Below are 19,424 nucleotides of genomic sequence, written 5' to 3' on the forward strand. Positions count from 1 at the left end.
AATTATAGTGATATTGGAAGAAAAATATCACCTATAACTATCAGTCGTTAACAACCATTGTTAACATATTGTTGTTTACTTAGTGTTTTCATGTATATGCATTTGTGTGTAGAAATCTACGTATGTATATATAAGATATGTATATGACTTATACCAATACATGTGGTTGAAACTATGTTGAGTATATATAGATTTGTATTCTTTTTTCCATTTAACATTGTATCATAACTATTTTCCCGTATCTTAAATTTTTTTTTCACTTTTTTTTTTTTTTTTTTTTTTTTTGCGGTACGTGGGCCTCTCACTGTTGTGGCCTCTCCCGTTGCGGAGCACAGGCTCCGGACGCACAGGCTCAGCGGCCATGGCTCACGGGCCCAGCTGCTCTGCGGCATGTGGGATCTTCCCGGACCGGGGCATGAACCCGTGTCCCCTGCATTGGCAGGCGGACTCTCAACCACCGCGCCACCAGGGAAGCCCTTTTTTCACATTTTAATGGCTACATACTGTCCCATCTGTATGAAGTGTATACAGTTTGATATCATTTCAGTTAAGTTTAAAAATACTGAAACAAAAATAGTATTTAGAGACATATGTATATGTGGTAAAACTATTAAGAAATGCTGAGGAAATGATAAATTCATGGCAGTGGTTATCTCTGGAGGAATGACAGGCAGGTGGGATGTGGGAAGCTCATGCAAAGAATTGGGAATATCTTAGTTCTTAACTCGAATGGTAGGTTTAAGAGTCTTTATTCTTTATAACATAAAATCTATCTATATATCTTCTTTTGTGTGTGTTATATATAGTCTTGTTTTTTGAATTTTTGAATTTTATTTTTTTATACAGCAGTTTCTTGTTAGTCATCCATTTTATACACATCAGTGTATACATATCAATCCTAATCTCCCAATTCATCACCCCACCCCCCCACCCCCCACTGCTTTCCCCCCTTGGTGTCCATACGTTTGTTCTCTACATCTGTGTCTCAATTTCTGCCCTGCAAACCGGTTCATCTGTACTATTTTTCTAGGTTCCACATACGTGCGTTAATATATGATGTTTGTTTTTCTCTTTCTGACTTACTTCACTCTGTATGATAGTCTCTAGATCCATCCACGTCTCAACAAATAACCCAATTTCGTTCCTTTTTGTGGCTGAGTAATATTCCATTGTATATATGTACCACATCTTCTTTATCCATTCGTCTGTCGATGGGCATTTAGGTTGCTTCCATGACCTGGCTATTGTAAATAGTGCTGCAGTGAACATTGGGGTGCGTGTGTCTTTTTGAATTATGGTTTTCTCTGGGTATATGCCCAGTAGTGGGATTGCTGGATCACATGGTAATTCTATTTTTAGTTTTTTAAGGAACCTCCATGCTGTTCTCCATAGTGGCTGTATCAATTTACATTCCAACCAGCAGTACAAGAGGGTTCTCTTTTCTCCACACCCTCTCCAGCATTTGTTGTTTGTAGATTTTCTGATGATGCCCATTCTCACTGGTGTGAGGTGATACCTCATTGTAGTGTTGATTTGCATTTCTCTAATCATTAGTGATGTTGAGCAGCTTTTCATGTGCTTCTTGGCCTTCTGTATGTCTTCTTTGGAGAAATGTCTATTTAGGTCTTCTGCACATTTTTGGATTGGGTTGTTTGTTTCTTTAATATTGAGCTGCATGAGCTGTTTATATATTTTGGAGATTACTCTCGATTTTGTCTTTTATAGCTGTTATCAGTTGCCTTATGTATTGAGGTGCTCCTATGTTGGGTGCATATATATTTATAATTGTTATATCTTCTTCTTGGATTGATCCCTTGATCATTATGTAGTGTCCTTCCTTGTCTCTTGTAACATTCTTTATTTTAAAGTCTATTTTATCTGATATGAGCATTGCTACTCCAGCTTTCTTTTGATTTCCATTTGCATGGAATACCTTTTTCCATCCCCTCACTCTCAGTCTGTATGTGTCCCTAGGTCTGAAGAAGGTTTCTTTTAGCCAGCATATACATGGGTCTTGATTTTTTTATCCATTCAGTGAGTCTGTGTCTTTTGGTTGGAACATTTAATCCATTGACGTTTAAGGTAATTATTGATATGTATGTTCCTATGACCATTTTCTTAATTGTTTGGGGTTTGTTTTTGTTTTGTGGTACGTGGGCCTCTCACTGTTGTGGCCTCTCCCGTTGCGGAGCACAGGTTCTGGACGCGCAGGCTCAGCGGCCATGGCTCACGGGCCTAGCTGCTTCACGGCATGTGGAATCTTCCCGGACCAGGTCACGAACCCGTGTCCCCTGCATCGGCAGGCGGACTCTCAACCACTAAGCCACCAGAGAAGCCCTGGGGTTTGTTTTCGTAGGTCCTTTTCTTCTCTTGTGTTTCCCACTTAGAGAAGTTCCTTTAGCACTTGTTGTAGAGCTGGTTTGGTGTTTCTTAATTCTCTTAGCTTTTGCTTGTCTGTAAAGCTTTTGATTTCTCCATCGAATCTGAATAAGATCCTTGCTGGGTGGAGTTATCTTGGTTGTAGTTTCTTCCCTTTCATCACTTTAAGTATATCATGCCACTCCCTTCTGGCTTGTAGAGTTTCTGCTGAGAAATCAGCTGTTAACCTTATGGGAGTTCCCTTGTATGTTATTTGTCATTTTTCCCTTGCTGCTTTCAATAATTTTTCTTTGTCTTTAATTTTTGCCAGTTTGATTACTATGTGTCTTGGCGTGTTTCTCCTTGGGTTTATCCTGTATGGGACTTTGTGCGCTCCCTGGACCTGGGTGGCTATTTCCTTTCCCATGTTAGGGAAGTTTTCGACTATAATCTCTTCAAGTATTTCCTCGGGTCCTTTGTCTCTCTCTTCTCCTTCTGGGACCCCTATGATGCGAATGTTGTTGCGTTTAATGTTGTCCCAGAGGTCTCTTAGGCTGTCTTCATTTCTTTTCATTCTTTTTTCTTTATTCTGTTCCACAGCAGTGAATTCCACCATTCTGTCTTCCAGGTCACTTATCCATTCTTCTGCCTCAGTTATTCTGCTACTGATTCCTTCTAGTGTAGTTTTCATTTCAGGTATTGTATTGTTCATCTCTGTTTGTTTGTTCTTTAATTCTTCTAGGTCTTTGTTAAACATTTCTTGCATCTTGTCGATTTTTGCCTCCATTCTTTTTCCGAGGTCCTGGATCATCTTCACTATCTTTATTCTGAATTCTTTTTCTGGAAGGTTGCCTATCTCCACTTCATTTAGTTGTTTTTCTGGAGTTTTATCTCGTTCCTTCATCTGGTACATAGCCCTCTGCCTTTTCATCCTGTCTGTCTTTCTGTGAATGTGGTTTTCGTTCCACAGGCTGCAGGATTGTAGTTCTTCTTGTTTCTGCTGTCTGCCCTCTGGTGGATGAGGCTATCTCTAGCTCATTTTTTAAAGGAAACAAACTGATATATTTCCTGATTGTGTGTTTCATAATAAACTGGTAGGAACACTTTAGTGATTGTGATGAATTATTGGAGAGTCAGCATGAACTAGCTTGAGAGTTGAAAACTCCTGGGAGCTCAGTCTAAGGTAGGGGACACTTTGTGGGTTTTACCTCCAGAAGCTCTACCTAGTTCTCACATTAAAGATTGGGAAAAAATCTCATGTTCTTGACAGTCCAGTGATTAAGACTCTGCGCTTCCAATACAGGCGCTGCAGGTTCGATCCCTGGTCTGGGAACTAAGATCCCACATGCTACTAGTGTTGGAGGGTCTCCTGCAGAAGTAGGGGGGTGGCTGTGGTTTACCATGGGGACAAAGACACTCTATAGTCTTTTATATGTACCAAAAATTTTAAGAAAATCATTGGATTATAATAAGATCTATTGATATTTTCCGCTCCAGGCTAATTGCTGACATAATTAGTTTTTATTCCAAGGCTATCTTATATTTTATTTGCTATTTGTTATCATATCTAAAATATGATATATGTATTATTTTGTGAGCTGGGGCAGGCACTCAGCTGCAGTGTCTCCGTGCATCACCAGCACAGGTGCTCCGCCTGTTATTAGCCGGGGCAGTGATGGTTTCATTCACATCATGTTCACAGAGCACCCCTTCTGTTCGGAGCACTCACTTGGGGTCTGGGAGGTTCACCCCAGGTTGTTCACAGCTGAGCTGCTCAGGCCTGCCTCTGAAACATTGTTGGGGGTCATCCCACAGGGAGGCATGGGCATGGTGTGTGGGGCACAGTTAAGGGAGTTGGGGTTGGGGTACAAAGTATGTAGGAGGGTCTCAGAACAGTGGTGAATTTTGAAGACAGGCCTTTAACTGCTGCATCTTGATGCAGTACTGATGCTCAGGGTAGCTAAAGCTTGACCTCCCTTTGAGATGACTGTTGCTCCTGATTCAGTGCCATCCTCACTAATGTCCCAATGTACTGCGTGAGTAAGTGTGGCACGTTGGAAATGGTTTAGGTGTCAACTGGATTATCCTCACTTTACCAGGTTGACCTTTCTGTGCTTATATTGCTATTGATTTTATTTTAACATTTCATCTCACTGGTAGTGATTTGTATATTTAAAAATGATTATAGTTTATAGTGTATATATACTATTCATATGATCATGTTTCAAAGCTATGATTATAGTGTTCATAATATGTATATAGTACTTAATGCCTTCCATGAGTTATTTCATTAAGAATGATAGAGAGAGTTTTGGGCAAAATGTTACTGTTTTTTAAGGACTGTCTTATAAATATTATTTATTTGCAGTTACCATTCATGTGTAGTTTAGAATTATCCAAGTTTTAAAAAAAATTTCTAATGACTTTTGTGCATTAACTCCATCAAGAGACTCTCTAAAAATATTATCTTTCCGCTTCTGGGTAAAGAAATTAATGCCTACTTATCGCATGAAATTTAGAAACTGTAGAAAAATATAATGCGAAGATAAAAATCACTTGATCCCTACTGCCTGGAGTTCATCATGGTGAACATCTATAGGATCATATATTCAGTTTTTTCTGTGCTTGATTCTTATATCAGAGCTATTTTAAAATCTCTATCTATTAACGTTTTTATTTTTTACAGAGTCATATTAAATCAGTAGACTCAGGAGAAACTAACATAGATGGAGCTGTAGGTGAGTAGACCATGGGACATTTTACATCTGTACTTGAGGTATTCTGATATTATGATTTTGGACATATAAATAAACATCTATAATAATTAACTGTATTTCTAGGACTGATGGCATCAGAAGAATTTATCAAGATCACCCTGTCGACTTTTGAAGCAGTGATACAGTATCCTGTTTTATTGAAAGACTATTGCTCTACGGTCAGTTCTGGCAACTTTGGAGAAAGATACTTCTTTGTTTACTTGGTAATTCCGTATATAAAGAGACTAGTTGACATGTGCTTGGTTCATACATGTTCCTCACATGAAATAACCATTGAGAAAAGTTGCCCCTTGACAGGATGAACATAAGAAATCCCTTCCTTCCTTGTTGACTTGTTTCTGGTGGTTCTTTGCTCATTATTCCCTTTCCCTTCTGGTCCACACCTTACCCCCAGTGTGCTCCTTCTTACTCCTTGCCTGATTATTGGTTGTAACCAACAGCGAAGACTCTTAGCACAGAGTTTCTCAACCTTGGACTGTGGGCATTTGGCGATGGGCAGTTCCTTGCTTTGGGGCATGTCCTGGGCATTGTAGATGTTTAGCAGCATCCCTGGCCTATACATAGTAGATGAGGGTAGCACCCAGTCCAGCCCCCCTCGGCTGCAACAACCGAAAGGGTCTCTACACATTGCCAGATGTCTTCTGGGCAGCGAAATTGCCCCCATTTGAGAACCTATGCCTTAGGGTGATCCTTAGGTGAGCTGAGCGATGACTTTAGAGGAGGGAGGAAAGTTTTGTGACTACGTTCTCACCAGCAGAAAGCCCTCAAGAAAAGGAGCCAGGTAAGACGAGGACCACAGCAATCATTTTCGTATTCTCTCTCCTGGTTCTAGGGGTTGACTTAGGTCAGCAAGGCAGTTCTCAGTCAGGGTCTTTCAGGAGGTTCCAGTCAGTGGTGCCTGGGGCTGGAATCATCTGAAGGTCACTCCCTCACATGTCTGCCTCCAGCTGGGACTCTGCAGGCATCTCTCTCCATCTCTGTGGGTGTCTCCAGCAGGGAGACTTCAGGGTGGCCCGACTTCTTACATGGCAGCTTAGGACTTTAATGATACATTCTCAAGAGAGAGGGGATAATTATTTTTTGAGGGTAGGAAATGTCTACCAGCCCTTTATGGTTGTTTTCTTTTCAGTATATTTTATTATAAAATATAAAGTACAGAAAAGTGTATTAACGTGTGTGTAGTTTGATGACTAGTTGTAAAGCAAGTGCTCAAGAAATCACCACCCAGTTAAAAAAGAAAAACAAAACAGAATGTTACCATTCTGAGCCCCGAAGTCCCCTCAATCACAAATCCTTTCCTGCCTGGAGAGGGGACCACTGTCCTGACTTTCATAGTAATCATGCCTGTGTGTTCCTTTGTGGGCCTGTGCCTGCATTCTTAAACAATATAGGCTGGTTTTGCCTGCTTTTGCTGTTTGTTTCAATACGGTATGTATTCATTTGTGACTTGTTTTTTTTGCTCAGTGTTTGTAACATCCATGTTGTTAAGTATCTTTGTGCTTTTATTCTTCATGAGTGTATAGTGTCCCATTGTAGAAACCTGAGTATATGAAATATCACAGTTTACTTATTTATCCTTGATAGACATTAGGCTATGTCTAGTATTTGGCATTTACAAACAATACTGCTATAGATATTCTTGTTTATGTATTTTGCTCCACATAAGCATGCATTATTTCTGGGGTACATACATAGGAACGGAATTAGTGGTTATAGGAAATATGCAAACTCAGTTTGTCTAGAAAGTGACATTGTGTTTTCCAGAGAGGGGGTGCCAGTTTACTTTCACAGCAGCACTGCAGGACCTCATGTCCTCGTTCTTCCCAATTCTTGTTATTTCAGCCTTTTAAATGAATGGGTGTATAGTGATGTTTCACCATAGTTTTAAATTGTATAGTCAAGACTACTTATGAGGCTGAGTGGTTTTTCAACTGTTTACTGGCCCTTTGGGAATAATCTTTTATGACATGCTTGTCCACGTCTTTCTAAGATTTTGGTTTTCTTGTGTAGTTTTTCAAATTTATTGGCATAAAGAAGTTCATAGTATTTTCTTGCCAATTTTTCTTAGTGTTTGTGTAATCTAATAATATATCCTTTAAAAATATTTGCTATTTACTGTTATTCCTTCTTTTTCTTCTCTTGAACAATCGAACTAGAGGTTTCTTAGTTTTACTGACTTTATCAAAGAGCCAGCCAGTGTTCGGTTTTGCTAATCTCCTACATACTATATGTTTCTTTTCTCTTTTATTAGTTTCTGTTCTGTTTGCTTAATTTTGTTCTAATTTTGTTAATTTCTGTTCTGTTGGCTTCCTTTCTCCTTTCTTTGGATTTATTCTGCATTCTTTTCCTAACTTTTTGAGATAAATAGTTGATTTTTAAAAATATTTCTTCCTTTCTAACATATGCATTGAAGATTGTGTCTCCCTCCTAAATACTGCTTTAGCTGCATTCCACAAATGTTGGTATGTAGCATTTTTGGTATATTTCAGTTAAAATATTTGCTTTCATTCATGGGTTATTAAGATAAATAAATTTTCAAACATATGGGCACTTTTTAGTTTTTTTTAATAATTGATTTCTGACTTAATTGCATTGAAGTTAGAGCAATACTCTGATTTCAGTCTATTGAAATTTATTAAGGCTTGCTTCATAGTCCAGTACAAAACTTTTTGGTAGATGTTCTGTATGTGTTTGGAAAGAATAGGTATTTTGCAATTCTTAGGTGCAGTATTCAGTTATATGTCTGTTAGGTTAAATTTATTAGCTATCTTGTTCAAATCTTTTCTATCTTTTTAAATTTTTGTCTGTTTGTCCTAGAAGTTACTAAGAGAAGTGTTTCTAAATCTCCTTTAAGGCTACTATGAATTTGTTTATTCTTGTGTAGTTCTGTAGTTTTTGTTTTATATATTTTGAAGCCATATTATTAGGTGCATGCAAATTTAAAATTATTGTGCCATTTTATGAAATTGACCTTTTTCTCATTGTAAAGTGACCTTTATTTTCTAGTAATGTTTTTGTCTTAAGATCTGTTTCATCCCAGCTTAATATAATCATACCTGCTTGCTTCCTGATACATCTTCTCTCATTCTTTTCCTTTCAACATCTCTCTGTCCTTATGTTTAGATCTGTGTCAAGTAAATATCATATAGTACTTAAAAAAATCTAATTTGACTTTTCCCTGGAACATGTACTCCATTTACATTTACTGTAATTGTTAGTATATTTAGATTCATTCCACCATCTTCTTTCAAGCTTTGTCGTACATATTTTCTCTTTTCCTACTTCTACTTTCTTATCTTTCTTTTCTGTTGGCTAACTTTTTTCTGCATTTTTTTTTCTCTATGTAAGGTTGGTAGCAAAAGCTGAACTTAAAAAGAAATGATCTTTTCTTTAAGTAAAATACAGGCCATAGCCTACTCAACTCCATTTAGTCCTCTCATGATGTATATGTAACTTTTACCTGATACATATATATATTTTTTGATATTTTAAAGTCTGTCTTGTTTCTCTCTCTTTTTAACTCCCTTTTGTTATGAAATGATAAAAGAATACTCATTATTACTACTATAATATGTTCATTTGCCTTTGCCCCCATATTTACTACTTTTCTTGCTTTTCTTTCTTTCTTACTTCTCAGTCCTTCCATCTGGGTTCACTTATTTCTGACTGACATTCATCCTTCACAGTTTTCCTTAGCTTTGGGTGAACTGGTGGCAAACTCTGTCTGATAAAGTCATTGTTTCTTTTTGTTTTTCCCCAAATATTTATTTATTTTATTTGGCTGCGTCGGGTCTTAGTTGCGGCATACGGGACCTTTTAGTTGCAGCATGCAGGACCTAGTTCCCTGACCCTGGATTGAAACCCAGGCCCCCTATATTGGGAGCACGGAGTCTTAACCACTGGACCACCAGGGAAGTCCCAAAGTCATTGTTTCTTGAGGTAGATTTTTTTTTTTCTGAGTGTTGAATTCTAGGTTGGCAGTTAACTTTTGTTGTTGTTTAGTACTGTGAAGATACTATTTCATTATCTTATGTTCTCGGTTGTTGCTATTGAGAAGTTCACTGATAATCGGTTTTTCCTGTGAAGATAATGTGTCTCTCTGTTCCTTGTTTCCTCCTAAGACTTTTTCTGGGGTGGAGGGGGGAGGGCCTTTGGTTTCTATAGACTCACTGTGTCATGACTAAATATGAACTTCTTTTTGTATATTCTGCTGAGGATTCTGTGTACTTTTTGAATCTGTGGATTGTCCCTTTTTCTTCAACGTTGCAAAATTCTCAACCCTCATCTCTGCTTATCTTCTCTCTCCCCTGCTCCGTCTCCTTTTAGCAGCTCAGATCCCGTGTATATTAAACTTTCTCACTGTTTTTTCTATACTTCTTACTGTCTTTCTGTATATTTCACCCTTTCTCTCTCAGTTATATTGTGGTTAATTTTGCTCTGTTTCTGTCTTCTGTGTTCAGTCTGGTGCCAAATACATCCACAATGTTTTAAATTTTGGTTGTTTTTCACGTGTAGAAGTTATGTTGTCACTAGAAATTCTGCTTGTCTGTTTTATTCAATCTACTGTATTGCTTTTTATAATTTCCTCTTCCTTATAGTTATTTCTCAGTTTGTGCTTTGTTTATTCACATTTGTTAGATGTAGTTATTTTACAGTGTCTCATAATTTCAGTGTCAGAAGACTGTGATGTGGTGTCTGTTATATCTTGCTCATACCCACTTTGTCTTGTTTTCTTGCACACCTTGTTAACGTTTACTGCGTGTTGGTCATGGGACTTGAAATCTGTTTGTGGGCATTTCCTCAAGCCTAGTGTGGATGTTCCCTCCTCCAAGAGGCTTCATGTCTGTTGGGGCCCTGCCAGCCAGGGCTACCTCAGACCACGGTCATTTGTACCCAGTGTGAAAATTCCTGAGACCGTAGGTCTGAGAGCATAACTTCTCAGGGCAGCCTTCTCAGCAGTTCCCAGGAGTGTGAATTTATGTGGAGGGGTTGGTGACTAGATCTGGTTTTCCTAACTCTGAGGGTATCATCCCCACACCCGCCCCAAGTGCCCAGCTCCGTGTAGAAGACTCCCAAAACTCCACACGCTGGGCAGACGTGAGCTCAGACCCCTGTCTCTCTGGTCCCACTGGCCTCCATCGGAGCCTTGTGTTTGTGGTATTGGTAAATGCCTCCAGAGCGCTGTCAGTTCCATGCTCATATGTTCTACTCGACTCTCTAGTTAAGGCTTTCATTCAGAAATTGGTAGGAAGGCTCCCCCACTGCCTTTTCAGGTCTTAAATATTTTAAGGTTTTGTTTGTTGATATTTTATCTGGCAATTTTTCATTGTGAATTTTCAGTGAGAGAATTAATCCAAATAACCATACTCACTATTGCCAGAAAGCCTGTTTGTTATGGTCACTTTCTTAGCAATGATTTCTCAGTCTTCCATTGAGATACTACTTGCTTGAGTGTTGCTTATTAATTCTTTTCCTTAATGAGCAGTAACCCCATGGATAATTTGTTAAGATCCAGTATTTACAAATGTCTATACTTATATTTAATGAGACATTTAATTAGTTTACTTTCTAATCATGAAGTGCTACCATAATAATCATTGCAAGGACAGCCTGTGTTACTATAGGAAAGCTATCACTGTAACTCATGGACTTCCTAAAAAATATTTTTTTAATGCTGTAACTCATGGGAAACCCTCTAATTACCTCTTGTTGAGCATGACTGGAACACGTGAAATTGAAGATCCAGCACCGCAAAGGGTATCACATTGTTGGAAATGTTAGCACAAACTGTATTCAAGGGTACTGGTCAGTACTTTGTTATATGGAAGTGGTTACATGCACTTAATTCTTGCCGAGCACAGATAGTTAACTCACATTCTTTCCCATAGTTGAGATCATTTAGTGCCTCATAGTTGGAAATTATCAGTGTGGCTTGCAGAGCAGTTAGAAATACCATAATGATTTGGTTTGTACAGAGAATTTGTTCCCATTCATGGTGGTTTCAAAAAAAATGTTATTAATAGCAAAGGGGAAAATAAAGATGATTCTTTATTAGAAATTTCTAACAGTAATATACATAAGTTGCCTAAAATGTAATCTGTTTAAACTTTAAAAACCATAAAAGCTTAAGTCATGGCTTTAAGCTAAGCCATAATACCTTCTTTAATGAAAAACCTGTCCTTTTGTAAGTTTTTAAACTGAAGGCTGGAGGCTAATAAACATTGAGTAGTTTAACTTGAATGAAACTAAAGTTTTGAGTTAATACCAAGAGTTGGTGAGGATGTAGAGCAAATGGAACTCTTAGAAACTTCTAGTGGGAATGTAAGTTGGTACAATTCCTTTGGAAACCTGTTTGGTAGTAGCTACTGAAAGTAAACATAAATACATTATGACTCAGCAATTTCACCTATAAATATACATTCACTAGAAATGCAAGCGTATGTTCACCCATAAACACATAGAGGATGCTCATAGCCCCAAATGGGAAACTATCCAAATGCCAATCAACAATCTAATGGGTAAGTAAACTATGATTTGGTCATGTAATAGAATACTATGCAGCAAGGAAAATGAACGATCTGTAGTTACACTTAAGAACATGGATAAATCTCACAAAGTTAATCTGTGACAAAGATAACAAATACGAAATAACATGATCGATTTGCATTAAGTTTAAAAACAGAGAAAACTAATCAGTTACAAGTCAGGTTAGTGGATACCCTTGGGGCAATTAAGGGTTTGCAAGGGGGCTTTGTCCAAAATGTCCTGGAAGTGCCTTTTTTTTTTTTTTTAATCTGGGTGCTGGTAATATGAGTGTGTTCATATTGTGAAAGTTAACTAAGTTATATACTTAGGATTAGTACATCTTTGTGTTATATTAAAAAGTTTACATAGATATGGAAAATTTTTTCTAATAAAATGTTTAGAGCTTAATGTAAGCCTATTTTTTTAAGCCTATTTTTTAAATGAAGTTAACTGATATGAATTAGCATATCTATGTATCATTGACATGGACTTGTATTCTGTATTAGTTTCCTGTAGCTGCTATAACAAATTACCACAAATTTAGTGGCTTAAAAAAACACAGATTTATTATTTTAGAATTCTGTAGGTCAGAAGTACAGAATGGGTCTTTGGGGCTACAAGCAAGATGTCAGCCTACCTGTGTTCCTTTTAGAGGATCTAAGGAGAAAATCTGGTTGTTTGTTTGGCTGTTCCAGCTTCTAAGAGCTGCCTGCATTCCTTGGCTTGTGACCCCTTCCTCCATCTTTGAAGCTGGCAGTGTAGTACCTTCAAATCTCTCTCTCCCCTCTCTCTCTCTCTCACCTTTTGTTGTCACATCTTCTTCTCTGACTCTGGCCCTCTTGTCAGGGACCTTTGATTTTACATTGGGCCCACCTGTATAATCCAGGATAAACACCTCAAGTTCCTTAACTTAATCACATCTACAAAATCCCTTTTGCTGTGTAAGGTAACAAATGAACAGGTTTCAGGGATAAGGGTGTGGACATCTTTCTGTCTACCATCATTCTGTCTACCACAAATTCCTATTTTTTTCGATGGCTTCATTACTATAATTATTTTGGTGCTCTAATTATATCAGATTTGGCCTTTCAAGTTGGCTCCTCTGTCCTTGTGACATACCCTCTCATTTTTTGAGTGAGTTTTTACTTTGTGTCACAGCAAGGTATTCTTGCCTCAGCTTGTAACTAACCTGACCTGGCTCTAGAATCAGTCATTTCTTTGAGGAGCCCTGGTTCCCTTTCGTGGGAAATGGCTTTAGAGACCACAATCAGGGCGCTAAATGTCTCCTGTCTCCTGGGATGTCTTAGCTTCTAGACCCTTCCAAGAAACAGAGCTAGGAAATATATACATGTAAGTACACGTATGAACACACAGAGGACACACTTGTATGCATACTTACATATACACGTACACACACATAAACATATTTTGAAATCATGAGTTCACACCAGTGTCTTCAAATCCAGTTCATCCCCACATGGTTCTTTCTTGCCTTGCCCCATTCCGTATTTTTGTGTCCTTCCTTTGTAAAAATTCTGGCTTCTAGCAACATCAGCACATTTCCTCATTTGCTTAATGTTATAATATGTCTGAAATTGTTGCAGAATTGCTTTACCCAGACCAGTACGAAAACAAACCTCATGAAATCAGGATTTGTTTGCAGGATTTCCTCCTCCCCCCACCTCCCAGATGTCACCCAAGCAAGGCTGGGGTGTACAGTCAATACTTGGATTAGTGCCCCGTCTTCCCTTTTAGTGTGGTCATATTGAATAATATTCATTTGAAATATAGTTGATTTATTTTCAATTTGCTTTCAATTTTAGGTTTTCTTTTCTTCCCTTCTTATGCTTTTTGATTTGATTTGATTTTTTTATTTTATGTATTTATTTATTTTTGTGGTATGCGGGCCTCTCACTGTTGTGGCCTCTCCTGTTGCGGAGCACAGGCTCCGGACGCACAGGCTCAGCGGCCATGGCTCACGGGCCCTGCCACTCTGTGGCATGCGGGATCTTCCCGGACCGGGGCACAAACCCGTGTCCCCTGCATCAGCAGGTGGACTCTCAACCACCGCGCCACCAGGGAAGCGCATTGATTTTATTTTTTGAATATGTAGAAGGTTAGCATGCTTCCAAAAGTAAAAACTGTAAAAACAGACATATTCAGAGCAGCATCACTCCCTTCCCCTCTCCCCGCCGGGTATATAGCCTGTTCACTTCATCACCATTCCATCATACCCTCCCTATTCTTATAGGTAACCAGTCTCGTTTTCTGGCTTGTTCTTTCAGTGTTTCTTTTTGTAGAGATAACGTTTTCTTATTTCCCCTTTCTTCCTTATACAAGAAGTAACATACTATATTTTCTCTTTTGCACTTTGCTTTTTCATTTAGTATGGATACTGGAAATTATTCCATCTCTTTCTTCATAAGAGCAGTGTAGCACTCCGTCATGTTTGTGTATATCATAGGTTGTTCAACCCGTCTCTGATGTGTGGACATTTGGGTAGTTTCTAATCTTTTCAATCACAAACAAATAACCTTGTGCATGTGCAGTTTCCTTCTGTTGGAGGTGTCTCTTCAGTGCAAATTCCTGGACTGTGGGATCAAAGGGTAAATGCGTATGTAGTTTTGCTAGATACTTCCCGAGTCCCTTCCACATGGGTTTACTATTTTGCTTTCCCACCAGCAGTGATCAGAGGGCCTGTTTCTCCCCAGTCTTGCCAGTAGTGTATTGTCAGACTTTTGAAATTTTGCCAACCTGATGTGGCCTCGGGAATTCCTTAACATCTTTTTAAGCACTTAATATTGTAAAGAAGATTTAAACAGTGTTGTGTCTAGTTTTTATAGTTAGTTGTTCTCCTCAAAGGGGCCTTCTGAATCATCTGCTCTGCCGTTAGCAGTGGTAGAGGTCATGTTCTAGGCACGTTTTTCCTGGACACCTGACAGTACCTTGTGTGGGGTAAGGAGACTTGCAGTTGGTGTGAACATGTTAATTGTTGTGCTGTCAGATGTACCAGATTTTTTTAAGGTCTACTGAAATGAAGGAACTGCTGATTAATTTTCAAAGGTAGAATAGAAATTTTAGTTGAGTGCTTAGAATAGTAAACTTCCATTTTCAAATTATTTACTTCCATCAGTAAAATTTTTTTTAAAGTAAGAAAAAACACCCTCTACAAAAATAAGAGTATAAAGCATACTTTCATTATAAATGATTAAGGGTTAGAAATACACTTTCCATAGGTTATAAGATTGTTGCTTTATTCTTTGTGAAATAAGAAAATTTAAATGTGGGTACGTGGTTACTTACAGTTTAAAGCTGCTGAACTTCAGTATCTCATGTTCAACCTTTCTTAAAATGGAAAAGAAGTTTTTAAAATTATAAACAAATCTTCATCTTGGGCATCAGTGGCTTTACTTAAGAACAAATGAAATATGGTTTAGCGTGAGTGTAATTTACATGTTTCAGTGCATTTGTGATTGTTTAGCTTGAAGGTCTTAGAGCTGTCTTTAGCATCCCTACCTCACAGACATTCATTTCTTCTGAGCCGTATTGTTGAGGACCATTAGTAGTAATTAATGTGCATATGCAGACACATGTTTTTTGAATGAGGGACCCAGTTTTTGAGCACAGAAATTAAAAAGTCCCTAGACTTGGGAATCTGCATTTTCAAAAAGAGTTCAGAATGACTCTGTTTTTATGACATGTCGTGAAATGGCCTTTAGCACATATGAATATCTTTATTTAAGAAAGCAATACCACTAGCATTAAATATTAAAATTCCTTGGATTGCTCCGTATAGGTGTATTACCTCTGCAACTAAAAAAAGTAATGAATGGTGGAATTTTATGATAGAGAAAAGTCATTAATGCAGGGACATTGCATAGAGTTACAGTGGTATTTATTTAAATGGTGTACATGTTGTTTATAAGTTCTGTGGAAGATTCTAGAAGGGGAAGGCACTGATGAACAAATCATCTAACTCCACAGCAGCAAAAGGGCTCTCAGTCTATTGTCTCAGATGTTCCAGTCTCTTCTTTTTAACAAGGAGACCTAGTACCAGTGAGCAAACCATGCCAGTTCGAAGGGTTAGAAGAGTTTCTCTGTCATAAGCTGTATCAGATTTTTGTCATCCTAGATTCCTCACTGTGACTTGGAAGTGATTTGGTAAAGAGAGTTTTTAGGTTTTTGTCCTTTTTTCTTCTTCATTGTTATCTATTTTATTGCCATTTGGCATTGGGTTGTCATTAAAGCATACCATTTTCCTTGAAGAAACAGTGTGTGTGGGGGGTGAAGCGTAAGGTGGGACGAACTGAGAGAGTGGCATGGACATATATACCCTACCAAATGTAAAATAGCACAGGGAGATCAGCTCGGTGCTTTGTGACCACCTTAGAGGGGTGGGATAGGGAAGGTGGGAGGGAGATGCAAGAGGGAGGGGAAATGGGGATATATGTATACATATAGCTGATACACTTTGTTATACAGCAGAAACTTAACACAACATTGTAAAGCAATTATACTCCAATAAAGATGAAAAAAAAAGATACACGCAAAAAAAAAAGCATACCATTTTCATGTGACTTCTCAAAATGCAGATTGAGGTTCATCATGGGTCAGACCGCACTCCCCAAGTGATATTTTTGAATCACACATTCTGCAACATGATTAATCGATAATCATTCTTCTTATTTTTTTTGAAGATGTTGGGGGTAGGAGTTTATTAATTTATTTATTTTTGCTGTGTTGGGTCTTCGTTTCTGTGCGAGGGCTTTCTCTAGTTGTGGCAAGCGGGGGCTAGTCTTCATCGCGGTACACGGGCCTCTCACTATCGCGGCCTCTCTTGTTGCGGAGCACAGGCTCCAGATGCGCAGGCTCAGTAGTTGTGGCTCACGGGCCTAGTCGCTTCTCAGGATGCGGGATCCTTCTGGACCAGGGCTCGAACCCGTGTCCCCTGCATTAGCATGCAGACTCCCAACCACTGTACCACCAGGGAAGCCCGATAATCATTCTTTGTATTGGTATTGAAACTGCACAACCTCAGGTGAGATTCAAACACAGCCAAAACTCAGACTGGAGCTCAGACCCACTGTCTTTTAATTGAAGTTGCACACCGGAAGCTCAGGTTCTTTATGTCTCAGTGCAGAAGGAATTCAGTGAGAGGCGAAGTGATAGGTAAGAAGTAGATTTATTGAGAGAGGTACACACTCCACAGACAGAAAGCAGTCCTTCTCAAAAGACGAGAGCAGCCCCAAAATACAGGGTGGTTACTTTTTATGGGCATGGTAATTTCATCGGCTGATCAGTAGGAGGATTATGCCAGCTATTTTGGGGAAGGGGCAGGCATTTCCAGGAATTGGGCCACCGCCCACTTTTGGGCTTTTTATGGGTGGCCTCGGAACTGTCTTGGCACCTGTGGGCGTGTCATTTAATATATGCTAATGAGGGAGGGCTTAAGGTGTGCCCTGATTGCCATGGGGGGACTGGAGTCAAGCTAATGAGAAACAGAGCATCCTATGTGGTTTGGATAGGAGAGCATATTTAGGTTTCTCTGGTTGGTCTTGAGTCAAAGGGACACAGTACAAAAAAGAGTGAGGCTGGCAGTTATCGACCAAGTCCTCACCATTCTGAGTTTATGGCTGCAGCTGTTACAAGGTGGCTTCCATGCTGTTTCCTGCACAGGTTGCGGCTGGAGTTCTTTTGTCATAAATAGTCTGACCACTGTTCATTTGTATATTCAGACTCTTGGAAGCAAACATTAGGAGAAGGTGAAAAGCAGATAAAATACTAGAGTCAGTGAGGTAAAAACTCAAGCATTGGCAATGAACCATGGAAAGTAAATAAGCCCTTGCACATTCCTATAAATCTTGGAGAGGACACTAGATTTCTTAGAGCGTGCAGGGCTAAGGGTTTTCGTTTTAAAGCTCAAAGTTTGGGGTGATGGCAGCTGACAACTAGGATACAAAATCAAATGAGGTTTTTTTTTTTTTTTTGAGAAATTAGCATTCTATAGGACAAGCACTTTTTATGTTTCAAAGTTTTTTTTTTTACATCCTATTCATATTAATAGGATAAATTAGTATGAATAGAGGTATAGCAGTGATATAAATATGGACACAGAAAACACTTAAGTATTTTGTTTACTCATATATTCATAATAAGTGCCTTTTGCAAACCACCTGTTTAAATGAAGCACTGAGAATACACTGGGGTGCTAGAATCAGGCCCTGCTCTGAATCGGTTCAGTGTTGGTTGAGAGGAAGGGACCCATATGGAAAGCAAAGATTGGACCGCCGTAGTTGATTGGACTGTGTTGGTGGTACGCATGGGGCATGCCGCGAGCCCTACTCAGTCTAACAGGGTCTGGAGATGATTTTTTAGAGGAGGCAATTCTTGAGCTGAATTTTGAAGGCACGTAGGAATCAACTCCTGATGGGCTCCTGTGGGAGGAGTGGGTGTTATAGGCAGAAAAAAATCATGTATACAAAGGGAGAGGAGTGTGAAACGATTTCATAAGTCATTTTATGGTTTCTCCGAGTATTATTTTGAGAAACCTAGTGTAATTTACTTGAAACTACTTAACCTTTCACAAGAGGTGTGAAATTATATGCATGAGTTAGTTTTTTTTTTTTTTAACTGAAGTAGAATTGATTTACAATTTTGTGTTAGTTTCTAGTGTATGGCAAAGTGATTCAGATATATATATATATATATATACACATACATACACATATATACTTTTTCAGATCCTTTTATAGTTTATTACAAGATATTGAATATAGTTCCCTGTGCTATATAGTAGGTCCTTGTTGTTTATCTGTTTTATATATAGGAGTTTGTGTATCTGCTGATCCCAAACTCCTAATTTATCCCTCCCCACCCTTTCCCCTTTGGTAACCTTACGTTTGTTTTCTGTGTCTGTGAGTCTGTTTGCGTGAGTTACTTTTAATCTCTGTCCTAGGAGAGGTCAGTTTATATGTGAAGTACACTTTCAGGAATACATCCTCCAGGGGTGATTAGTTAGCATTTGAAAAACTCTGATCAGAAGTTCACACTTGTGAGTTGTCTTTATATTGATGATACTTTTGTGAGAAAGATTTTTTTTCTTCGGTGAAATTAGTCCTTTTTGCAAGAGATGTGGATTAGCTAGAAATATTGTACAGGTGGCCCACCCTTGGAAGGGTTCAAGAAACCACTGAGCCCAGCCGAGTGGTGTTCTTGGCATTGGATTCATTTGTTCCTGTGTTTTGTATGCTGGAAGCCTTGGGCAGTCTGCCGAGGTTTGCGGACTCCTTCTAAGAATGGTGTTTTTAAATGCATAAAGCAAATTAAATAAAATGCACAGGGTTATATAGGAAACGATTTGTACTGAAATACAGTTGTCAGGATATTTTTTAAAAAAAATTTGCCCTGCTCCTGGGCCCAAGTAACCATCGTTACTGTGGTTGCAAGAGCCTTTTCCTGTGTTTGTTCTCCCCTGTGCCCCCAGATCACTTCGAGCACCCTTGGAGCTGCTCTTTTATTTTGCAGCAGTCCCCTTCTGTGAGCGAGTACCTGTGACCTCCAGAGATTTGGGGCCGGAGGCTGAGGCTAGAACTTTGCTTCATTTGTCATCTTGAGACAGTCTCTCAATTTAGAGTTCCTTTCTCATCTCTGACTGGAATCTTGCAAATTGTATGTCTAGATGATTGTTTTAATTCTCATGTGAATGTTTTCAAATTAAATTCAGAGTAAATTACTCTAAATATCTCAGAAAAAGAAGAAAGCAAG

General features: G+C 38.7%; 1 protein-coding gene across 1 annotated transcript in view; it reads left to right on the plus strand.

The window, feature by feature from the left end:
- The window catches only part of ULK4 (unc-51 like kinase 4), a 513,951-nt gene that overhangs the window by 156,954 nt on the left and 337,573 nt on the right, over positions 1-19,424 (plus strand). Inside the window, exons 26-27 of the mRNA XM_082664206.1 lie at positions 5,045-5,096; positions 5,199-5,293. Coding sequence (XP_082520332.1) covers positions 5,045-5,096; positions 5,199-5,293 — 147 coding nt within the window. The remainder of the gene's footprint in view (positions 1-5,044; positions 5,097-5,198; positions 5,294-19,424) is intronic.

The sequence above is a fragment of the Grampus griseus genome (genome assembly GCF_964374135.1).
Source record: "Grampus griseus genome assembly, chromosome: 10".
NCBI lineage: Eukaryota > Metazoa > Chordata > Mammalia > Artiodactyla > Delphinidae > Grampus > Grampus griseus.